Source organism: Prionailurus bengalensis, chromosome B4, assembly GCF_016509475.1.
Source record: "Prionailurus bengalensis isolate Pbe53 chromosome B4, Fcat_Pben_1.1_paternal_pri, whole genome shotgun sequence".
NCBI lineage: Eukaryota > Metazoa > Chordata > Mammalia > Carnivora > Felidae > Prionailurus > Prionailurus bengalensis.
This window is the reverse complement of record NC_057358.1, coordinates 45881844-45907189: the sequence shown is the minus strand read 5'-3', so window position 1 is coordinate 45907189 and position 25346 is coordinate 45881844. Positions and strand designations below refer to the sequence as shown.

The 25346-nt window shown below is 46.2% G+C and overlaps 1 protein-coding gene across 2 annotated transcripts in view; it reads right to left on the bottom strand.

Moving 5' to 3' along the window:
- Positions 1–1820: 1820 nt before the first annotated feature.
- Positions 1821–25346, bottom strand: part of BCL2L14 (BCL2 like 14) — a 37467-nt gene continuing 13941 nt past the window's right edge. The window contains exons 1-6 of one of the 2 annotated variants that reach the window (XM_043561623.1): positions 24475–24671; positions 16142–16578; positions 11459–11632; positions 9349–9419; positions 6977–7243; positions 1821–2253 (exon numbers count right to left, since the gene is read on the bottom strand). In XM_043561623.1, the coding sequence (XP_043417558.1) occupies positions 2215–2253; positions 6977–7243; positions 9349–9419; positions 11459–11632; positions 16142–16571 (981 nt within the window). In that variant the 5' untranslated portion in view covers positions 16572–16578; positions 24475–24671 and the 3' untranslated portion in view covers positions 1821–2214. Of the gene's footprint in view, positions 2254–6976; positions 7244–9348; positions 9420–11458; positions 11633–16141; positions 16579–24474; positions 24672–25346 lie in introns of those variants that run through there. The other variant, XM_043561622.1, reaches the window with a different exon arrangement.

The following is a 25346-nucleotide window of genomic DNA, read 5'->3' as shown; positions in this document are numbered from 1 at the left end:
TTCCTCTTTCATCCACTCAAGTCACTGTTGATTTCTCAGATTGTCACACTTTACAGATCAAACATAGACTTCCCCTCATCAGCCCCTATCATTTGTGTTTCTTCTAGATTAATTCCACAAGGAGCCCCAAACAATTGCATTCTGAATGCCGTTTAACGTTAGTTATCTTTTTTTTGTACTTGGATTAAAAAGTACAAGAATACCTTTAATTAATTATCTCCTTAGAGTTTTTACAGTCTTTCCAATGAACAAGTCAGAAAACTATGAAACAATTACACAAAAGCCACGTCACAAGAGTTGTTGAACAAAGAATTTGGCCCCATTTGATTGCAACTCACTCAAAATTCTTTTGGCTTTTGTGGCCACGGTAAGCAGAAGGAGTGGGGGTAAAAAGACTTGTATAGTGGATGTTTGCCACTATAAATGGGGACAGCCCCTATTTGAGCCCTCCTCTTCCTCTTAGGGAATGCCCTACCTTATGTAACTTAAATATGGTAAACAGCCTTCTCCCATAATGAACTGAAAATGTAGAAAGCCCACTCTCCTAGCTCTTGACAGCTGGAGCACAGGCATATGATCTGGGGTCAGCTAATCCAAGTAATCCACCTGGAAGTTTACCTTGGAGACAGGCAAGATTGGGAAGATTCTTCCCAGTGGGGAAGAGAGACGGGAGTGGGGGTAGCAGCATCATTTCTCAGTAGCAGTGGGGCCAGTGATGGCACACAATTTCTGGTTCAGTGGTGGAGACTGGGGCATGCGTGTTCTGTGGTGACACCAGACGGAAGTGTGATTTAGCCTGTGCTTCTGGCTGTGGAGGCTTACTTTTACTCTTGCCATTTCCAAATCTGGGAGAATAACTCATTTTAGTTAAGATGGGTAGAGTAGTGATATTTGATGTGATATTAGACGGGTCCAATTTTCCCTTGGAGCTGGAAGTATGTCTGTTTAACACATTCATTTATTTGCTCATCACAGGTTTGTTAAACACCTGTTTTACATCAGGCTACATGCTGGGTGCTACAGATCTAGACATTTTTAAGACTATAATTTGATAGTATTTTAAAAATTATTGTTTCAATAATTATTGTTTGTTAAACAATTGCAAAACATATTTCGCTTACTATAAAACCTCATTCTGAACACTAATTTCAGAAAAGCAATCAGTGACTGCTTTGGGAGGAGAGGAAATTTTGTTTTAGCTGAGGGCAGCACATATTAAACATAAGTGAGCACTCAGCACTAAATACCAAGCACTGTTGTAAGCACTTTTTATAAATTAACTCATTCGATCTTCATGGAAATCTTAGTACTATTACTTTTTACTTGTTTTAACCATAAGATACTCTGTTTAAAATTTTTTTTTAATGTTTATTTTTGAGAGAGAGAGAGAAAGCACAAGTGCGGGGAGAGGCAGAGAGAGAGGCAGAGAGAGACCCATGTAAGATACTCTTGACAGTGGTCTTTCCACGTGTTTAACAGCTACTAATCATTACACTACCACAAAAAAAATAAAGAAAATTTCAGAGTCCTTGAGAAATAGAGGTGGGGTCTCTGAGATTGCTGAGGGAGGTAGAAGTAATAATTTTCTGTCAAATGGAAGTTTTTCAAACTGCCAAAGCATTTTTCTAGGGAAGTGAGTCAAAAGGCAGACATGATAATATATCCCCAAACTAGTGGATATAGCAGTGAACTCAAGTCTCTTTGAACTGCATCTGCCAACATCAATAGCAACATCTTCCTAAAAGTAGGCTTGAAACAACGTCATTATTAGGCCATCCCAAGTGTAGTTTAAAAAGAAATGGTACTAGAAAACCAAAGAGTAAACACATGCACAATTTATCATTTCACCCTTATGAGATCAGCAAATATCTGTAACAAAATTTCCCCAAAGCGGCCAACAGAGACAAGGTGACCGTCTCTGTTCTGAACATCTGAAAGGAAAATTACCACTTGTCTTCCTAGACTTCCTCCCACACTCATTGGAGAACCTGGGAAACATGGATATCACTGGCCACACTACTACATTCTATGAGCTGCAGACAGACAAGGCCTCTCTCCTCAGGCCTCTGGATCCACAGGAACAATGACTTTGAAAACGTCAGTGCTCCCTCTGCCTTGTACATGTTAATTTTCTCCCATAGTCTATGCTGAGACCAATGTAGACAGGATCCTAGTTGGATAATGAGTATTCCAGATTACAAATCTTCTGATTTTTCAGTCTACTTCTTCATGTGATATCCCAAGCACTTTTTCCTAGAGGGGAAAAAGAGAAATAGATTCACAAAATTCCGAGTTTGATTCACTGTTGAACTGAAAACATAAACCTGTTAACTCTGCTCTCTTGTCCCAGGCATGACCCGGGTTTCAGAGACTATGTTAGGGTTGGGGGGAGGTTTGGAAAGATGACCAGCAGCCTTGGTATTCAGGAAAGGAAAACATATGTGAAGGACTTAGGTTACACACCCAGGGCTGATAGGCTAGATGGGGAAAGGCTTTGATGCTGTATTTAAAATTCAGAAGAGTTAAAAAAAAATTCAAAGGAGTAGATATTGGAAAGTTGAAGAATTATGGAAAGTTGAAGATTATGCTCTTTGCAAAGTTCTGTGAAATGGATGAAGTTGTAGGAGCACAGGGTGACTATTTGAACAGTCCTTTACAATGAGGAAAAATGGCCAACGGGTGAATTAAAATCTCATGGCAGCTAGTTTAGCATGCTTTTTATTTTTATTTTTATTTTTTTTTAAGTTGGTTTATTTTTGAGAGAGTATGCACGTGGGGGAGGAGCAGAGGTAGAGGTAGAGATAGAGATAGAGATAGAAGTAGAGAGATAGAATCCCAAGCATGGTGCCCAACTCTGGGGTCAAACCCATGAACCGTGAGATCGTGACCTGAGCCAAAACCAAGAGTCGGACACTTAACCCACTGAGCCACCCAGGCGCCCCTAACATGTTTTTTAGATACAGTTGTTATTCTTTCATTTGATTGATTGATTGATTGATTGATTATGCTAAGAGTATTGGCTGAACATCTATGATGTATGTAGAAAGAATGGGAGTGTTGAGAGACAAAGAAGCATAAAATACATAAATCTGCCCTCGTGTTTGCAATTTCGTTGGGAAGTTAGATGTACTTGCAGGAAATGTGAAACACTGGGATAGTTAGGAACCCTGGAAAACTGGTGCATAGGGATCATTTTCCTCCTTCCCTACCACTATCAGGACACCCTGGAGTGCCACCAAAATACCAAGAGCCAATGGAAGTCCCTAGAAGCTTGCCACCCAGTGTCATCTTTCTTTCTTGTGCTTGGAGACTGAGCACAGGTGTCCACATCTCCTTCACATTTTCATAACTCATATCAACTCGTAAATATTCTTTTATCAACATCCTCCTTCTTTATTTTTTGCAACTCCTCTATCAGCCTTGGAAAAATTATAGTCCTTTCTCTCTCATTCTTTTTCTTCCCTCTTCCAATTTCCAGCCACATGCTCCAAATTAAACCTAACTGTGGCCAAGACTTAAAATTCGGATTTATGATGACCTGGAAAAGTAAACTAATAAATTACAAATGATAAGGAACAATGCCATCAAATTCTGAAGCCTTTGAAAATTCCCTTTATTATTTCTACCAAAAATCCATCAATCTTCTCTAATTAAAACTGTTTTTCTCTCTAGCACCAGCAGCCAAATTAAAAATAAGTAAATAAAAATGTATTCTTTTTTCTTTTGTCTTTTAATTTGCTTGCTAGAATTAGAACCACCATTTTTTCATAACATATTTGTTGAAATATATCACAGAGTTCATCCTTTTAAAATATATAATTCAGTGGTTTTTAGTATATTCACAGAATTGTGCAACCATCCTGTTTGGCTGATTTTAGAACATTTCCATCACACAAAAAGAAACTCTTTATCCATTAGCAGTCACTCCCTATTCTCTCTCTTCTTCTCGAATCTGTCTCTGTGAATTCACCTATTCTGGACATTTCATGAAAATAGAATCATACAATGTATGGTATATGGCCCTTTTGTCTAACTTTCACTTAGCATAACGTTTTCAAATTTCATCCATCTGTTCCATTCCTTTTTATGCCTAAATAATATTCCACTGTATGGACATACTGCCTTTGGTTTTGCTATTCACCATTCATCACTGATGAACATTTGAGTTGTTTCCACTTTCAGGCTATTATGCATAAAATGAATGCTGCTATGGTCATTTATGTACAAGTTTTTATGTGAACATTTGTTATCAATTTTCTTGGGTATATATCTGAGTGGAATTGGTGACTCTATGTTTAATATTTTGGGGGAATTGCCAAATTGTTTCTAAAAGGGAAAATTTTAGAACTCAACCAGCAGTGGATGAGGGTTTACATTTCTCCACATCCTCACCAACATCTGTCTTTTTTATTTTAGCCATGCTAGTGCATGTGAAATGATATCTTACTGTGGTTTTGATTCACATGTGCCTAATGTTGAAATGAAGATGTTAAGCAAGCATCTTTTCATTGCTTACTGGCCATCTGTATATCTTCTATGGAGAAATGTCTATTCAAAATTGGCTTTTGTCTTTTTATTGTTGAGTTGTAAGAATTTATTACATATTCTGAATACAAGTTCTTTTTCAGATATATGATTTGAACATATTTTGTTTCATTCTGTGTGTTGTCTTTTCATTTTATTGGTAGTGTTCTTTGAAGCAGAAAAAAATTACTTATTTTTTAAATTTGTCTTTCTTAAGATTTTTATTTGCTAAATACTCTCTACACCCAACGTGGGACTCAAACTCACAACCCCAAGATCAAGAGTCACATGCTCCACCGACTGAGCCGGCCAGGTGCCCCTCAAGCAGAAAAAATTTTAATTTGATGTAATCCAATTTATTTTTTCTTTTGTTGTTTGTGCTTTCGGTGTAGACTATTTTTTTACAGAACACAGTTGGCATTTCAGCTGCATTAACCAACTACATAGACTTTTAGTCTATAGACTGAATAGAACTGGCCTGTGGACCCAGTTGATACTTACAGTCTTTTTGGAAAAGTATATTAACAAGACCAAATTATATTTTGGAAAATATATTTTGGAAAAATATATTAACATTAACCAGGATGATTCTTTCCTGTATGTAATTATAGTGCAGATATGAAGTGTTGTAAGAAGTCAGAGGCTAGTGAGGCCCTTAAGCTAGAGTAGTCAGGAAAGGCTCTGGGACAGAGGAGGGACTTGAGGGGGTCCTGGAAGAAAGAACAGTTAAAGCCAAAATAATGTCGAGGCATCTTAGCATGAGTTAAGGCAGCTTGAATTTAGAATACTTAAGAGCCTCAGTTGTTCAGATCAGCCCCTTACGGCTACCATATCTGGTGCAGATGTGGAAAATAGAAAGGAACAGAAGACTACGTAAGCTTAACAGGCAGCCACTGAAGACCACAGCGGGCACTTCAGTCCCTTAGCAAGATCAGCTCTGCATTCCTTCTGGAAACCAAGAGACCAAGAGTGGAGGCTTCAGGGCCATGCTGACCATGTGTGGAGCAGACTCAAACCCACTACCCTTGCTCCATTCTAGTGGAAAGAGGACTAAAGATAATGTGGGACAAAGGCCTGTGCTTCCAAGAAGGATCTGAACAGACAAAGTGCCCTGAGCCTATGGATATTTAAAACTGTGGGCTACACATTTTGGAAAGGTTAACCTTGGGAGGCCATCTGAGTATGGCAGCTTTAAGGAAATCTCAAGGAATGAGGATAAAGGATGGGGTTGGCGGGGCAGGGGAGGGATGTTGAGTCTGAGGCATGGGGGTGAAGATGTCTGTTTCGCCTGATAGCAGGTAGTTAAAAACAGATACATATCAACAATAGCCAAATTATGGAAAGAGCCCGAATGTCCATGGGCATTGGATGAATGGATAAAGAAGATGTGGTATATATATACAATGGAGTATTACTCGGCAATCAAAAAGAATGAAATCTTGCCATTTGCAACTACGTGGATGGCACTGGAGGGTATTATGCTAAGCGAAATTAGTCAGTCAGAGAAAGACAAAAATCATATGACTTCACTCATATGAGGACTTTAAGAGACAAAACAGATGAACATAAGGAAAGGGAAACAAAAATAATATAAAAACAGGGAGGGGGACAAAACATAAGAGACTCTTAAATATGGAGAACAAACAGAGTTACTGGAGGGGTTGTGGGAGGGGGGATGGGCTAAATGGGTAAGGGGCACTAAGGAGTCTACTCCTGAAATCATTGTTGCACTATATGCTAATTTGGATATAAATTTAAAAAATAAAAAAAATTTTAAAAAAACATACAAATTTGGGGCACCTGGCTGGCTCAGTGGGGAGACCTTGTGACTCTTGATCTCGGGATTGTTGAGTTCAAGCCCCACGTGGGGTGTAGAGATTGCTTAAAAAATAAATAAACTTTATTTAAAATAAAACAAAACGATACAAATTTAATGGTTTGCTTTTTGCTTTGTATCAAAATGTCCCTGTCAAAATGGTTGGGTCCAAGCAGCAATGACAAAATATCATGAACGCTGTGTCTCTCTCTGCCTGTCAGCAGCTAAGAGAACAAGGAAGTGTTTGCCTCTCCTTGTCTCACTGCCAGACTTTGGTTGCTTACAAAATTTGTGAAAACAGAAATTATATCTAAACATTTTATATCTTGACATCTCTTCATTTCCTGTTATATCTGACTGGTCCCCCCTGGTCCAACACACATATCCCATGTACCCTTTGGGAGCCTAGTAAATATTTATCGATGATGAAGATAATCACTAAAAATAGGATCCCATCACTGGGATATATCTCTTGCCACTCAACTTCTAAATCCATGAGAACTGCCTCAAAGACGTGTTCCCTTCACTTAAAAAAAAAAAAGAAAAAAAAACGAAAAAATGAAAAAACCCCCACAACTTTCCATTCCGTCTCCTCTGAACTCTGGGAAGGTTCATTTTGAAATAGGATGCACTTACCCATCCACCGTGCTGCTGGACCCAGGGCGAGAAGTTGTCTTTTAGGTACTTGGTTCCAAAGCCCAGCACCCTGTTCATAGGGTGATTGTCGATAGCAGTGAGCTTGGCCGTGACGTCTATTGCAAGAGCAGCCTTAAAGCCCTGAGCTCTGACCTCTGATTCTCCCCTGGTGTCCACACCCCTTAGGAACTGGTCTGTGATGATCTTGAAAACAGGGTAGCACAGCTGGTCCTGGAAGCTGTTCATTAAAGCCTTCTCTTTCTTTAACTGTGTACAAGAGGATATGCATTTAGTACAGCAGCCTGGCCCCGTGAAGCCGACTCAACAGTGGGCCCCTGCAACACCCAGTGGAAAACCTTGGCTCCAACTAAGAAGTTTCTTAGTGAGCAAGGATTAAATGTTTATTTGGAAATTCTATCTTTGACGAATGATAAGCTAAGCAGGTTCTCAACAAACATTGTTTCTACAAGGGATATCCTGGGGGATGCATCAGATGCTATGTAAAGATTTCGGTGGAGCAGCGTCCTTTAGGTGAGCCCAGCCCACCCCCCAACTTCTGTGAGACTCAGGAGCCTGTTTTATAAATCTGAAGCAAGAATGACTAATGTCCTCTACACCAAGAATGGACCCCTTTTGATCAGCGACCCAGTTGAAGAAGCTAGACTCAAAACCCCGGTGGGCAGCCAGAAGCCCGGACTCTACCAGAATGGTCGAAGAATCAAATGCCAGAAAGAAACACTTCCATGGAGTACCCTGGCCCCTCTCTCTTTGCTCCTTTGGGTTGCACCTGCCTCTGGCATCTCAGGAAGGTGCAAGATGAGCCTGCATGTGGTCTCAGGGATGAGGGGCTTTGCAGGCACTCTGCAGCCATGGGGTTGGGGGGTAGGGGTTAGGGTTAGGGTTAGACAGAGTCACTGTCCCTCTCTAGTAGGAACTGACACCCACGCAGCAAAGTCAGACCTTCTGTGTATTCCTACCAGAGTCCTCTACTGGGGAAACAACCATGTTTTCTGCATAAATAACGTAAAACGTCACCCCAAATCATCAGGAGCGTGCATCAAGCAAAGCGAGATTTTTTAAAGTGGTAATTTATGGGATGAAAAGGAAAGCGTCTCTCTTTAGAGCCACAAAGGTCAGCTTCGTACCACTTCCTGTCCCTTGCCTCCCTGACCTAATGCAAGTCACTTCTTAGGGAGGCTGGGAAGGAGGTTGCCATGAGAGCCACAGCGTCTTCAAGCTGTAAAGAGTCCTCGAGGATTCGAATAGGTCCCTCCCAGTACAAGGACTGCACTGTTGGCTGGTTATTGGCATCTACTGGCCATTCTTCTGGTGACAGGAGGCTCATTCCGTCACAAGGCAGCCCTGAGTGCTAGAAAGTTCATTCCTAAAATGGAGAAAATCAATTGCCCCATAACTCCTTTCCATTGATGTTAGTTCTGGAGAAACATAGGAGTGCCCTCAAGTCATGTACCGTATTCTATTTTCTTTCTCTGCACCCCAGTTCATCCTCTACTTGTGGACTCGAAGCTCACATGCCCTCCCAGTTACCATCCTCTGCACACACTGCTGACAAAGGCATTGAGGGAGGACCCACTGAGAGGTTGGGACTGGGGTAGAGTGGCTGGCCACTTAGTGTTGTTTCCCCTCCTGCACAAGCCGCATGGGGCCTGACTTCCATCCACTGATCGTGGCAGGACAAGGCAAGGGGTCCACAGGCCAGTCCCTGACTGACAGACCCCAGAGGCTACTCAGCAGTCTGTGGGTAACGGCACAGAATTCTGGGGTCCTGCTCACCAGCTCTGTATCTGAAGACACTCTCACACTTTCCTGACGGGAATGATGGGTCTTGACTTCTAAATGGCAGGAAGTAAGTCCAAAGTTCTCCAAGTAACACTAATCCGCCTCTCCGGCCAAATAGCTGAGAGAGACCTTGAGCAGAGAACAGTCCAGCCACTCTCGGGGGAGATTTTGGGAAGGACTCCAGCCTTGGAGCAGGCGTGGGACATCGATATCCAGACTGCAGGGCAAATGCAAGAGTCTAAACTTCCCCGAGGATCAGTTACATGGGGAACCAGATTCATAATTCTATTCAGCAAATTTTAATTTATTGGTGTCTTTTCTTGCAATAACAAAGTTACATTTTTCATTTCCAAAAATTCCAGGGAGGCTCCAGAAGGTTTACTTATGTTTTCCAAAGTGATTCATTTTTGAGATGCTGCCAGCATGAAGAATTTGGACTCCAAGGGAAATAAAATTTAGGACTAAGTGGAAACCAGAACTTGCAAAGGAATACAATCTGCAGTACACTTCCATTCTCTGTCCCAGTGCGTGGGCACAGAAAAGAAATCACATTAGTTCAAGAAGCTCCATACCTCTCTTTCCAACTGATCCCCTGAATATTTCAGCAGCTCAACGATTTGGGCTATTATTTGCTCCTCTCCATCTGTCGGGGTAAAATTCCAGTTATTTCTTTTAAGAAGAAAAATCATCTTAACCTTTTTTTTTTTTTGCCCCCAGGGACAATACTTGTAGCCTGGTTAGGGACTGAGGGAGACATGTGCTTTGTAATTCTCAGCAACTTAACTCTTACCTTCCTTCGACTGATGGGGCACAAACCACTCCAGCTGCCCTCTCCTACAGACCCCTCCTTTCCTTTCTTCTTTTTTTCCCTCAGCGCCCCGCTTCTCACCATGAAATGCATCACTTTATTTACTGTAAGAATGTTGTTGACGATATTGGTTCCACGACCCATGGTCCTGTCTCTGAAGATGTTTAGGAGAACCTTCTTTTTCGTTGGTAGGATTCTCCTGAGCGGATGTTGCTTTTCCCATATGGACACCATAAATTCCAATGGGTCATATTCCCCCTTTGTGCTGCTAGAAAGTACAGAGCCGAATTTGTGGGCCCCAGCTAAGAGGGGGTACGGTCTTCCTGGCTTGCATTTTGGGAATTAAGCTCATTCCTAAACCCACCTCTATTTCCCCGCTAGTGCGTTCTTTTTACATCTTTCAAATTGATTTATTTGATTAATCTTATTTACTAACATGTATACTTTGCATGCTGTCTTTACAACAAAGTGAGGTATAAGTAAATACACTTACGGGAGTGCTCCCACTCCAAAGGCTAACATGGCAGGTAGAGAGAGAGACGGCTCCTGTTGGTGTGTGCGTGGGAACGGGGACGTGGAGTATGATTTTTCTTATCTCAAAACATGCTAACCACCCAACATGAGGAAAACGGTCATGGCTCCGGAACGGAATCCAAACAGAGAAAAGCCAGTTACTGATACAGGAGTGCTTTTCATTGAGGGCATAATCTTTGAAGTCATGGAGTCCTCATGTGTGTTCCAGATAAGAGGGAAGGAGAGGCCAGGAAATTAATCCAGCCCATCACCTCCCAGGAAGGCCTAGCGAAAGGCAAGGGAAGTGGGAGGTCTGAGCCTCAAATCACCTGGGAGGCACCAGCACGCGGGTCTCCGTGGCCCGTGTGTATGTAGTTTTTATCTGCCCCTGTGGCCCCTCTCTCTGGGAGTCACCGTAACAAGGCCGGCATTTCTCACGTGCACAGAGGAGATGAGCATCAGCCTGAGGCTGGTTCAGGGGCAGCTCTCCACACACAGGGGATAATAATAAGGTGGAGGCACTTTTTAGCACACTCAGAGGGGCCTATTCTCTTCCAGCCCCGGAAGGGGTAGTTTGCGGTCCCAGCAATGCGGCACGAGACAGGCGACATCACCGCACCACTTGCAGGCCAGGCAGCCGCCGCCACTTGCGCCTTGTACTTGGGCTACTGCAATCCCGGGGCCGCCTCCCCTCTGTCCCACCCCTGGGCTGGAGTTTGGGGAAGGAGGGCCACGAGCAGGGACAGTCGTCAGTGACGGAACTTCTCTTCTTGTGGCACGTGGTTGCACTCCCGTTCAACTCCAGAATTCCTGCACATCTGCTGGGAACTACTGGTCCTCGCTACGGCTGTGGCTTTGGTGACAGCTGACCCCCCCCCCCCCCCTCTGGTCACTAGTTCTCGCTTCTGCTACACGTGGTGCGCCAGACCCGGTGTCTGACGACGCCCTGCTGTTTCACGGGGCCACGTTGTAAGTCCCTGGGCCCGTGCTCCGTCCGCAACCTGGGCATTCCCGGGAGCAAACCGGCCCGCGGCCGTCACCCACAGGATTGAATCCAATAGCGCATCTCCCTCGGTGGACAAGGTTGAGCAGCCGCTTCGTGCTCCCCCGCCCCCTCAGCAGGAGGCTTTGCAGTTAGCACTGAGCTTGGCACGTTGCTTCGGTCTGTTGGCGCACTGCCCTTGCCTGGGCCGGTCTCAAGAGCGAAAGGTCGGGGCCTCCAGCAGCCTGCTGTCCTGCCCTCGGCCCAGGGCAGCAGACACCCCTAACTGCAGAGCCCTGCGCTGACCGAACCCACGAATGCATAGCTCTGCCTGGTGGACACCCGGCCCGACGACCCAAGCACGTGGAAGGGGGTTTACCTTTCTTAGCACTGGGCGCTGGAAGCTGGAAGCCCTGGCGCTGGATGAACGGATGGACAAAACTGCCTTTGGACTTGCGGCTTCCCGCCTGGCTGTGGACCTCGTCGGCTGGGGGCCAGGAATGCACAATTTCGGCAACGCGGTTGGCAATGGAAACGACTTGGGGGTCCTCAGCTGAAACGAGACCAAATGGCGCTGAGCGGCCCTTCCCAGAAGAACTTGGTCTAGCTCATCGGTATGCACGGTCGCCCGAAATGAAAAGCCCAGCCTAGAGGGAGAGGAAGCTGCCCGGGGACGTGTGTGCGGGGGAGGCCATTCTTCAGAAAGCTCTGGCAGTTGCCTGGCAGAGGCTGGGATGGGGGAGGAGCGCACAGAGGAATGATTGCCACCTTGAAACAATTGCCCTTCTGCACCCTCTTTTTGAAGTCTTGCAAAATTAGGGTCCCCTTTCCCCTTTGCAAGGGAAGAAACACAAAAGAAAGTGCTTAGTTCTTTGCTTGAGGGAATCCTCATTATGCTTTTATTTTTATTCTTTTTTTTGGGGGGGGGACATTCTTTATATCTTGGGAGAGCTGGCCCCTACGTGCAGAGGAGGGCATTCAAGAGTTTGACAAGCCTTTGGGGGTTGGTCACTGAGGAAAGAGAAATATCCCTGCTCTCAGACCATATTCATTACTCAAGCCCATTATCAAGTCAACACTGAACTCCCCTTGCTCTTAAAGTGACACGTCTTCTCTCTCCTCCCGGTCTAATGGGAAACATCCAATTAACGCTGATAGGTACACCAGGGGACATAAAGTGCAGTCCACGGCTTTCAAGAATTTATAATCCAGGAAAAGACGTATGTATTTGCACACATTATTATAGAATAAAGCATGTGGGGGCATGAAGGTTTAAATATCCTAGCCCCCTGAATTAAAGGCCCCCTGAATGTCCTAGCCTGTGAAGGGAGGAGTCAGCTCTGCTTTTCGTTAGGGATGGGGAGGGGGGGAGCAGGTGGTATTGCTGAGTTATTTGGGACTAAAATTTTCATTGTTGATTTGTCGCTAAGTTCTTAAGTTTTAGAAATATGTGCAGCTCTGTCTTTGATGCCCTACGGAGCCCAAGTAATATCTGGAAAATGCTATCCCATTCACACACTTGAAGAAAGCAACACAGTGGGGTTTGGGCCAGAAGGTTGGGGTGCCCAGAGGAATTCCTGGGCTTTGTAAATGAAGATGGCTAAGAGAGGCATAGCCTGGGTCCCAGGAGGGATCCTGTCCCATGCTTTGACATCCTACGGAGCTGCCAATGTGACTTCTGACTCTCTGTCCCTGGATTGATTCCTCCACAGTATGGGAGTTGAGTGCTCCCCCTTCACCCTCTGGGCATCACTGGAAGACCATGGGAACTAATGCTTTGTCCACAATGCCTTCCTTAAAAAAAAAAAAAAGGGCATAATGGTTTCCTTAAAAAGCCATATTTTTCATGTTTGGTTCACAGGGTTCAAAAAGAGATAATAAGGAGTGAATTGAGAGAGAAGTATTGGAGAGTCAAGGAGAGAAGGATGGATGCTTTTCCTTCCCGTTTTAACAGCCAAACCAAATATATACTTTCCACCTTATTGCGGCCCAACCAGCCTCCTCTCTTGAACGCTGGCCACCATGGCCCCTGACAAGGAAATGGCAAGAGGCTGGGTCCCAGAGCCTCTTGTATCCCGGAGCCTTCCCTTGTATCGGCAGAAGATGGGTTTTTTTTTTTCCCCCTCTGTAACCTTGTGCGGCCTGTCTGGGGCGATCAGCGCATGGCTCTTCTACCAGAAAGCCACACTGTGCCCATCTTGTACTTGAAGGAGACAGACGGAAGCCCCAAAGGCTGTCCCTCCTTATCCCCCAGCCCCCATCATGTGGCAGGGCGATCAGGAGACCGCTGGTGGCCTGGGAATACCCAATCTGACTCACCTGCTTACAGTGCATTGCTTTCTATGAATTGGTGGGCACGGAGGGAGAGAGGCAGGTGACATTCGTGCAGGGAAAAGTATGAGCGAGTACATTTAGACTCAGATGAACCAGCTCTAGCTAAGATGCCCATTTTATTTCTTTATTTCTTTATTTTCTTCCAAGTTTGTATTTAAATTCTAGTTAGCTGACATATAGCGTAGTATTGGTTTCGGGAGTAGAATTTAGTGATGGATCATTCACATACAACACCCAGTGCGCATCCCAACAAGTGTCCTCCTTAATAAGATTCCCATTAATTAAAATAAATACCTAAATTTTAAACTCTGAGAAAAAAAAAAAAGATTCCCTTCTTGTTGGAGTCGATCTCATCTGATAGGCAAGGGGGAATTGGATGGGGATGGGGAGAGGACAGAAAGGCCGCCCGTCCTTTGGGGTCTATTTTTGGGGGAGGTGATGTCACTATAAGAAGAGCAAGAGAGCACAGCCGGAGGACTTGCCATCCAGCCTTTGGCCTGAGGCATTTGTTTTGTGGATGCATGTATTTGTTTATCTTAAAGTTTATTTATTTATTTTGAGAGAGACAGAGACAGCGCCAGTGGGGGAGGGGCAGAGAGAGAGGGAAAGGGAGAGGATCCCAAGCAGCCTCCATGCTGCCAGTGTAGAGCCCGACTCAGGCCATGAGACCATGAGTAAACCAAGAGTGAGATGCTCAGCCGCTCAACCGAGCCACCCAGGCGCCCCCTGGAGGCATTTGTTTTAAAGAGAAGGGGCAGGGTGTTTCCCTATGGTTGAGACTGCTACTTCCTTCCCAGAATCCATTTTCTTCCTCCTTAGTAAGTGACCCCTGAAGTGTCACAGGCAGCAATGGGCTCAGCTGCACAGACTGCATTTCCCAGCCTTCTTGACACTAAAGAGTGGCCAGTGAGATGTAAGAAAAGTTGAGTGCAGTTCCAAGAAAGCTCTCTAAAACGGAACTGAATTATCTAGAAAAAGACACCATTTTGTTCCCCGCCCCCACCTCCCACCACTTGCTTCCTCTTCTTCCTGCCTGAGATGGAGAGACGATGGCCGGAGTCTCAGCAGCCACTTTGGAATATAAGGTGACTTTGAGGTTGGAAGTTACGAGCCTAGGGATGGCAGACTAGGAATCATTCCACATTTAGCGAATCCTAGCTGTGGACAAACAAGGGTTCACGGGTCAAAGAACCTGGGTTTGTAGTTTCTAAGATTGGTATTGACACCATTTTTCTACTTCCTAAGACCTCGTCCTTCTAGACTTTGATCTTGGGACGTAACCTTACAGTTCTCACTTAAGCCTGGGTCCGGGTCCTGGAAACAGCAGCGAGGGCTAAATTGTGAACTTCAGTTAAAAGAACCCAGGTGACACCAGCTGCTAAGCTCTGATTTATGCGTGGTAAAATAGAAGTAGAACATGAGACTCTCTTGAGTCACATCCGATGAAAAACCAACAGACCACCCACGTAATTGACCAAATAAGAAAGCGGGCAAGAGAAGTGTTGGAAGGGAATATACACCGAGTCTAAGTGTCTACATCAAGGCCTCCTTGGGAAGTGACCGTTTCTACTATTTTAGAGCTATCTATGTCTATATAAAGATCTTAGAATTTTAGTAAATAAAAAAGGCCAAATGACACTTCAGTGTTACCAAAATACAGAATGTCATTTGTCTCGGGAAACCAGAAGATTAAGGTCTGTAAAAAGTGCCTCTGTCTCTCGGAAAAATCCAGAAAAGTCTATGTAGGTACATCCACAGGGTTCTGTAGGCTCCAGAGCTCAGCTACCATCCCCAGCGGGAGCTTGTTGGACCCATGGCAGGGGGGTGGGGTGCAGAGAGGAGGAGTTCCCCAGATAACCTCACCCCCAACTTCTCCGGTTCTAAAATTTTAAAGTCCAGCGGGAAAGAAACGTTTCCTTGATCATCGCGCGAGGGATAGAAAACGACCCAGCGGGGGTTGATTCTCCAAGTAAGCCGGGGACGGTCACACCGTTTTAAAATTGAGACATTACTGCCACCTGTTGACTAATTATTGACAATTTACCCCAGCCATCAAGCCCAGCAGGAGTGGGCGCTTCTTTTAAAATGTGGGCAGCGGGCACTGGGCACTGCTGAAAGGGAAGAAGATACTTACGCCGAAACTTGTCGATGGAGGGTAACTGTATGCTAAGGCCCTTTGTGAAAATGTTCCATTGTCCTGAGACAAATGACAAAATGTATTTTGTTCCACTGAGGGGAAGGTTTTGTCAAAATGCTTCTTCGTTGTGTGTTTTCTCCCCCCAGAGGGCCTTATACTTTGAAAAGTATTTTTGCATGCAGCTACCAGATCTTTCCATCCACCCTAAGAGGTAGGGAGGGTGGGACACCCCAACGTACAGATGGAAACAGAGGCCCAGAGAGGTGAGCCGACTTACCTCCAGGAGCGGGGCAGTCTCAACCCCTGTGTAGGGCTCCTTGGCACAGAGGATCGGGAGTTTGGGCAGCGAGCTTATTATTCGGCAGTGGAGCCAGAAAACCTGTTCTGTCACCCTTTGCTGCCATTCTCTTACTGCCTGCTCGGTCTTGAGAAAAGCAGGGCAATTATTATTGAATATCAACAAGTGGGGAAACTGAGGCACAACGGCGTGCCCTCCCTCAGCCCACATTACCAGCGGGGAGGAGATGGACCACCAGACACACAAAGAAGGGGAAGATCTTGCTGTGGGAGAGAAGAATCCCCAAATCCTACCTTCATGCTCTCTGTGCTGTCCCATGTTAGAAAGGGACCTAGCCCTTGAATGACTGGGACCGTGAAGCTCTGGTATCGCCTGACCCTCCAAGCGGGCCGTAGGCGGGCTCTGTTCATTTTCCTCCTTCTCTACCACTCCAAAGAGCGCTCTCCAAGACGACTTTTTCTTGCCCAGGTTTGTGGCCTGCTCAGGGGATGGGGAAGTTCTCCAAGCCCATGACACTTGTGTCCACGAGTCGTTTGCTGGCCAACTCCCCAGTCCTCTCTGGGACAAACTTCTTGTTCTCGGCGGCCTTGGGGAGGAGGCAGCCGGCGGGTTCTTGAAGACGTGGTGTTTGGCGTAGAATGCCAGGATTTTGAATTCTAAGCTGTTCGGGTCGTCATCGTCCAGGGGGATCTCCTCCAGGTCCCAGGCACTGGTGGCGCACATGACGACCCTGCAACAACAAAGTCCACACGTGTCCTTTGACCTGGGGGCGCGCTACTCTCTGTAGGTCCAGAGAGGTGGGTGGAGTGCCGCGAACATTCCTCGAGCATCTGTTCTGTCCACGCAGAGAGGCAGGGAGGCATCGGACGCGGAAAACGCAGGGTTCTTTCTGAAAGCACAGCCTCAGAGACAAGGGAGAGAGGAAGGCACAGAGACAGCTCCACACGAAGAGAGTGGGCGAGGAGCCAGATCAGAGGTGCAGGTAGCCAGTGCGGGGAGGGGGGTGGTGGGGTTGGGGAGCACCTGCCCAGAGAGGGCAAGCGAAGCCTCTAGGACACATAGAGAGGGTTTACGCGGGTGGGTGGGTACGGGGGCTAAGAACAGGGTGGGCAGAGGGCAGACCGTGGTGGAGTTTAGGATGTGTTTGCAGAGTGGCGAGAGGGCTGACAGACACACGTAGGTGCTTTGTGAGCAGCTGGGGTTGAGGGATAGAGGGACAGTAAGTGAAATGGCAGTGGGGCCAACTATGGGGGCCTTTGAACCTGCGGCTAAAAGCTCTGCGTTTTCTCACTCTGATCAGTCAGTACTTCCCAAAAGGAGCCTGAGACCTGAGACCTCAGAAGGCAGTCAAAGGACTTCCTGGGGAGGGTAGTTGGGCAAAGGGGGAGGCTAACTCAGGAGGGAAATAACTGGGGTCTCTGACCCTTCCCATCCTCTCTTCCTTCTTCCTTTACCGTCTCCACTGGCTTGCATAGGTCTGCTTCTACCTCCTGCCATCTTGGGATCCCAGGTAAGACCCGGGGGCACCTGGGTGGCTCAGTCAGTTAAGCTTCCGACTCTTGGTTTCGGCTCAGGTCATGATCTCATGGTTTGTGAGTTCGAGCCCTGCCTCGGAGCCTTCTTGGGATTCTCTCCCTCTCTCTCTGCCCCTTCCCCGCTAGAGCATGCACTCTTGCATGAGCGCATGCTCTCTCTCTCTCTCTCTCTCTCTCTCAAAATAAATCAATAAATAAACTTAAAAATATCTCATTTGAAAAAAATCCTGCTATTTTTACAGCTTTGAAGAGCACTGATGGAGGCAGCAGAGAGCTTTTCAAAGTTTAGGTGGGAGAGTGATACAGTCACTGGCAGGTTTTGGGAAGATCAGTCCGAGCACTAAGATGATGGAATGGAAGGATTTCATCTTTATTTCTGAATGAATAGCTGGACATGTATAATAAAATGATGTTCTTCAATTAAAGCTTTCATGAAATATCACCTTTTTTGGTTTCCCGCTAGGAAATAATTTCATTTTTTAAAAAATGTTTATTTTCGAGACAGAGAGAGAGAGAGAGTGCTCCTGTGCATGAGCAGGGGGAGGGGCAGAGAGAGGGGGGAAGAGAGACTCTCAAGCAGGCTCTGCACTGTGAGCAAGGAGCCTGACACGGGGCTCAAACTCACAAACTGTGAGATCATGACGTGAGCCGAAATCAAGAGTCAGACACTTAACAGACTGAGCCTCCCAGGCGCCCCTAGGAAATCATTTCTTTTTTTGCAAATAATATACTCTGTTTTCTTCTGTTAGATGTTAAGGACTACATTTTCCATTTTGTTCCTGATGCCGGAAAGTGCCGTCCTCCCATCTCATTGGATTACAATTTCATGGGCAGTGGCTGTACTAGAAAATAGCACGGGCTTCTCACTCTGACAGTCTGGAGATTTAAGCTTAACTCCTGGCCTTCCAACTGACTAGCTGTGTGACCTGGGACAGGTTACTTCACTTCTCTGAACCTGAGTTTCATGTAAGTAAATTAAAAATAAGAAATCATCTTGCAGGGATATTGTGAGACATTGTGAGATAAGATAATGTATGAGAAGTCCCACCAGAATCTGACTCAAAAATGGTGGCTATAATTTTTTTGTCTAGTACAACTGTTATCCCCCAGGCCCTCTGACTCTGTTCTTGAGGTGGCTTTTAATCATGTTCCCTTCCCTCCATGGTCCTACTTTGGCATGGAAGCTGGTGATAAGTAAGCTGTGGTGATATTCACGGGATCCACCAGCCTATCTATTCCTCCTTTTCTCTCCACTGTTTCCTCTTGTAGCGAGACGAACTCACAAAGAAACGGGACCCTAACTGCAGACAGGGTTTGAGGCAGTGAGACAGGGTACAAATAAATTGTCTGGAGGCTGATGGTTGGGGCTGGCTCATCTTCTAACGTGCAATGTTCTTGGACAAGTCACTTAATTTCTTTGGTCCTTCGTTGCCTCATCCAATATTCTCTACTTTTCCCAAAGGTTCTACTGTTTGAAGGAGGTATAGTGGCTGAAATATCTTCCCTGCCTGCCTGCCAGTGCTTCCGGTTTCCACTTTTGTTTCCTCTCTTTTATTTGTGAGAGGCTGGTACAGAAGCCATTCATCTGAGGAAAGGCCTCTTGGCCTGAGGAGCAATGGCCCCTGTCTGGGTGAGTTCTGACAGAAGTGAGGCTGGGAGGGGCTGCAGGGGGCTGTGCCAGAACATCAATGTGCACATGGAGGGGACAGAAATGGATTTCCCAGGGTGGCCAAGGAAGACTTGCTAGATCTGAACTGCCTCCTACACACACAGGCGTAGTTACACGACTTCTGAGCTCCGCACACCTGCCTCAGGTAACTGAACATGAGTAAAGCTTGAGAGCTGTGGCGTGAGGTAGGGGTCAGAACCACTATGCTTCCTCCTCCCTTATGTTTCCTCATATCCCTGTCCTATTCCAGGCTTTGACAATCTTTCTTCCCTCACCATCTCCCAATTTCACAGTCACGTGATGCACCACAGTGAAACTTTTGCTGTCTGGAGTCACTTCAACAACTCCACAGCGCACATGCTCCTTCCTGCTGCTTCTCCACCTTTGCCTCCCCCACCACATGGTCTCAAAGGTCAACTGTTTGCCTCTTCCTGGTGCGGTGTTAGCCACCCCCCCCCCCCAAGTAGGATCCTTTCCCAAGTTTGTCTAGATGTACTCTTTCCTCCTCAACAGAATATAAACCCCATGAGGGCAGGCATGTCTGTGTGCTCTTTTGTCTCAGCCCCATGCCCAGTGCCTACAATAAAGCCTGGAGCGAAAAGGCACTTGACAATGGCTTGTGGAATGTTTTTTCCTATTTGGAGACAGACTGGGTTCAAATCCTGGCTCTGCCACTAGCAGTCATGTGACTTGCCTCCACGCCTCAGTTTCTCATGTTTAAAACGGGTGTGATGACAGTACCTATTTCATGCCATTTTGGAGATTAAATTAGTTAATATTTGTAAAGCATTTAGAATAGAACTTAAGTGTTTGAACAAGTGCCTGGATAAGTCTTTCATTAAAGAATATTTATTTACTTTGGGCAATGCTGCTTTAGTTAAGCTCCAAGGGGGGTTCAGATGGCATGGGGAGAGTGCGGCATTTGCAGTGAGGAAGAGAGATTGGAAAACTGCTTTTTCACTTATTGGTAAAGGGTCCGAAGCGAATCACTAACCTCTCTGAGGTGTTGTTCTCCTATTTATAAAATATGACTCATAGTATCTAACTCATTGACCATGTAGGGGGACTAAATTACAAAGTGAAAATCCTTAAAACAAGTGGTGGTCTGTACAGAGTAGTGGTTTACATGCTGGCTTCTTGATTTAGAGAACCTAGGTCACATGCTGGGTCTTCTGCTTATGAGCTGTGTGACTGGGCGCATTTCTTAATTTATTTGTGCCTCCATTTTCCCATCTGCAAAATGGGGATAAAAAAAAAACAACCCTACTTAGGGGCTGACTGGGTGGCTCAGTTGGTTGAGTGTCTGACTCTGGATTTCAGTTTGGGTCATGATGTCACAGTGGTCATGAGGTGAGGCCTGGAGCGGAGTTGAGCTCTGCACTGGGCACGGAGCTTACAGAAGATTCTCTTTGTGCCCCTTCCCCTTCTCGGGGTCTCTCTCTCAAAAAACAAAAACAAAATAACGAAACAAACCCGCTTTGTCAAGTTTGTACGTGCATACAAAGAATTAGTGTGTGTAAATCACTTAAAATAGTGCATGGTAGATGATAAATGCACAAGAAATATTGGCATTATTATTTATTACAATTATATTATTTTCATAGGTTACCTTTTTGTAAATAAATATTAGTGTTTATAAAAGCAACCTCATCAAATGCAGCAATTAAGAAAACTAGTGACATGGGGCGCCTGGGTGGCGCAGTCGGTTAAGCGTCCGACTTCAGCCAGGTCACGATCTCGCGGTCCGTGAGTTTGAGCCCCGAGTCAGGCTCTGGGCTGATGGCTCGGAGCCTGGAGCCTGTTTCCGATTCTGTGTCTCCCTCTCTCTCTGCCCCTCCCCCGTTCATGCTCTGTCTCTCTCTGTCCCAAAAATAAATAAACATTGAAAAAAAAATTAAAAAAAAAAAAGAAAACTAGTGACATACAAATATTTGGCTTAGCACAAAAGCGACCCTTTTATACACATATATATGTATATGGTGTGTGTGTGTGTGTGTGTGTGTGTATAAAGTATATATTCTGTAAGATATGAAGACTGGAACCTGGCTGACTTTCCCAGCACCACGCACCATGCCTGACACACGTAAGTTCTCCATGAATATTTGATGAATGAATAAAAAATGATTATAGAACTGCCAGATAAAATACAGGACATACTATTAAATTTGAAGTTCAGATAAGCAAATATTTTTTAGTATAAATATGTCCCAAATATTGTATGGAACATGCTTATACTTAAAACAAAGTATTTGTTGTTTATCTGAAATGCAAACTAGATTGAGCGTCTCGCATTAAAAAAATTTTTTTTTTTGATGTTTATTTATTTTTGAGAGAGAGAGACAGAGCATGAGTGAAGGAGGAACAGAGAGAGAGGGAGACACAGAATCCGAAGCAGGATCCAGGCTCTGGGCTGTCAGCACAGAGCCTGACGTGGGGCTTGAACCCACGAACCATGAGATCATGACCAAGTCGGACACTTGACCAACTGAGCCACCCAGGCGCCCCTGGATGTCATGCATTTTTATGCAAATCTGGCAACCGTATGCATGTAAGATGTTGAGAACTGAGGTAAAAGTAAGTGACTGAGATGGACCAAGGGAGAGAGTGAGCAGCCTGAGACGAGCAAGAGAATAAGCCAGAAGGAGTGAGGCAAGAGCAGGATAGGTGGTCAGAACTAGGACAGCCCACTCGGTGTGGCAGGAGGTGAGCTCAGGCAACAGCCCAGAGCTGGGCTGTGTCCGGAGAGAAGTGATCAGGTTTTAAAATGGAAGCTTCCTTTTGAATTGGGCCGCTCAGGATGGCTCTGGGCAGGGAAGGCACTCAGGTCCTGCGGGAGCTATGTCCTGGGTGGGAGAGTGAGTCCTCTCCTCAAGCCATACTATGCTTCTGAAGAAACCTGCACGTAAGTTAAAAAAACCCCAAACCTTTCTAACGTAGTGGGACGGCTTTAAAATTGTGTGTGTGCATGTGCACGCGAGCGTGCGTGTGTGTGGCACTGATTGAGAGAAGTGGGGTCTGACCTCTTTACGAAAAGAGTTTGCTAGATGCTGACTCAGGAGCAAGGTCAGAAAAGGGGAAAATTACTGAGGTCAAGATGGTGCACCCAGTCTTTCCACGTGAAAGAAGAGATTTTTGTCGTGTTACAAGCTAGAAAGGAACGGAGCCCCTGGCCCAGCCAAAGGGCAAGTCTGAAAATGAGAGAGAAGCCGAAAGCATCACAGAGCTCAGGTACTGGCCCGGATGAGGCAGCCCTACGGTGGGGGGGTATGGGAGGTGGGGAGTGGGTAGGTGCTGTGACCAGCGCCCGCAAAGCACTGGGCTAAAATAAAACGGTGGAGACATGAAAGTATCAGGTCAGACACGTTAAATGCATGTGACAAGCGTAGGGTCTTGCCCTCTACTGATCCTCATTGTAAAGGAAGGGAAAGCCGTTAACTTTATAGCTAAGGCTTGTTTTAAAGCAGGATTGCTTAGTGTATCACCTGTTGGGTCCCTTCTGCTCTCAGCTATTCCTGTGGAAAGTAAAAGCCCAACTTTTTATTTATTTTATTTTTTTTTCAATATATGAAATTTATTGTCAAATTGGTTTCCATACAACACCCAGTGCTCATCCCAAAAGGTGCCCTCCTCAATACCCATCACCCACTTTCCCCTCCATCCCACCCACCATCAACCCTCAGTTTATTCTCAGTTTTTAAGAGTCTCTTATGCTTTGGCTCTCTCCCACTCTAACCTCTTTTTTTTTTTTCCCTTCCCCTCCCCCATGGGTTTCTGTTAAGTTTCTCAGGATCCACATAAGAGTGAAAACATATGGTATCTGTCTTTCTCTGTATGAAAGGCCGGACTTTTGAATTTATGGAAACTCACACCATAAATATTCTGCATGTGGCCGAAAGAAAGCCCTGGGTGCCCCCTCCCCCCTCCCCGGGCTGGTTCAGAGCCTGGACTGGGGGATCGGCTACACGGCAAGACCCGTGAGGCTTATTCTAACTCAGTGACTCAGGATCCTCAGCCCTGCTGCTCCACCCTCGGTCTATATATCCACTCTCCTTGTCCATAACAAACCACGGCAAGCCTACTTTCACAAGCAAGGTCCGAGAGCGTTGGCCTCTCTTCCCTCTCTTACGGGTCCTCCCTCCCCTCTCCCCTCCTAAATGGCCAAAGTCCCCCGGTGTCCCCTCTCCCTTTGGGAGCCGCTGCCCAGAGGGCTGTGTGGGCGGCACTGTATGTGCAGCTGGGAAGTCCGAAACTTTGGGAAGGTCCTCAGCTCTCATCACCAGACGGACACTTCTGGGGATTTTTAGCGGTGGATTCACGGCTGAGGCTGGATTTCACTTCCCTCCCCGTGGCAGGTAACGGACAAGCACGCGTGCCTCGTGGTTCCGGCACGGAGGCTGCCGTGACTGGTGGCCGAAGCGAGCCCGGCAGCGTTGAGCTCAGTTTGCCGCGTGCGGGTCTGCGCGGTGCGAAGGCCAAGGCCGTGGAGGGCTCAGCCCACGACCCCACTTCCACCAGCTCTGGATGTACAGATGAGGCCCGGGAGTCACGCGCGCCTGTACACAGACACTCATCCCCCAGGGGGTTCCCAGACCTAACTGTCAGCTGAATTTTGTCTGGTTGCCTCGAGCCTTCCCTTCTGCAGCCTGTGGCCCCTGTGCCCTTCAGAGGCTGTCTTTTCCTTCCTCCCCGAACTCCTGACAGTTTTATACCTCCATGCCTCTCCCCTGTTTGCCATCTCCGAGGAGGACACGTTTTGCAATCCTAATGGTGAAATGAGCTAAAAATATCTTCACTTCCCACAACAGAAGGGAACCTGAGAGACAGAGCCTTAGAGCACTTCAGTTATACAAAAGGACTGAGGCTCTAACAGGGCTGGGGGTGGGGTGGGGGTGGGCTCGGACAGGAGGGAGCTTTCTAGAAGGGAGGGAGAGGGATTTCCCATTTTACCTGGGCCTTGCCAGTGAGGGTCTGCCAGCGCTAGACCGCGTTCCCACAAGGTGCCCAGGACCCTGGGCGCAAACCCGGGGATTCCCGTCCTCAGCCCCCTCCCTGCTCTAGGAGACAGCACCTCCGTGGGCTCTTGGCCCCTGACCGGCTGTCACTCCATCACACACCTTGTCCTACAATGAGAGAGGACTGCATAGTGTTACACGTGATCCAGCCAGTTACATATGCGTTACTGAGCTATTTCAAACCGTCTACAGCAAAGGAGAAATGAAAGAGAAACCTAATACATCTTTTTCTCTCCTTTTTCTGGAAACCCCAACAAACTAGATTCTTCGCTGTCATTTGGCTTCCGAGTTTACAACTTTTTAAGAAACCCAGTAAACCTCTCCCCTGGTTGGATTTGCCTCCTTGGCAAACCCAGGACTGAAAACCCAGACTGGGTCCTCCTGGGAACACTGGTGCCCCCTGGTGTTACCTGGGAACGCAGCTGTCAGTGGTTTTTCCTGCTTCAGGTCAGGTAGGCAGCAAGGTATTTCTGTACCTGAGTCTCTCTCCACAAAACTTAGGAGGAAACGTTCACCCAGTCTTCTTGGCTTCTCATTTAGGGAGGCTCATGTGATCCAAGATCCCATCTGGCTGTAGCCGCTTCAGGTTTGGGACTAGTAAGGCTGAAGGGAGGCTTACGGAAGGACTACACTTCCTGGTTAAGCCCTGCCCCCAGCTTTTTAACTGAAGGAGGGGTTGACCTTTGCCCATGCAATTTGACTAAAAGTAGTTCTACCTCCTTTATCAAAAACTCTCACTGCCCTTTGGGGCAATTAGGTGGGTGTTTTCCTGATAGTTCTGCAAGTTCTTTACATTTCATCAGGTTAGCAAATGTTTACTGACCACCTAATATGTACGTGACAGCTATTGTAACGCATTTAATCTTAACGACACTGAGAAGCAGGTGTTAGGATTCCCATTTTACAGATGAGGAAACAGGCTCAGGGAAACACGCTGTATTTTGCTAATGGTCCCTGTCAGTTGAGCTGAGATCCGAACCCTGGCTCTCCTAGCCTCACACTGTTATCATGTTACTTCTCCTCTGTGATTCAAAGATTATATTTCAAATGGAACCACTGGCAAGGCTTTAAAGACTGACTCTAACCCCAGCCATAGAAGCCACAAAAACTTATTTTCCCCCACAATCTTATTTTATCACTATTTTTTCAATGTTTATTTATTTTGAGAGATGAGTACAGAGAGAGAGAGAGAGGGGCAGAGAGAGAGAGAGAGAGAGAGAGGCAGAGGATCCAAAGCAGGCTCCATGCAGAGCCCGATGCAGGGCTCAAACCCATGAACCAT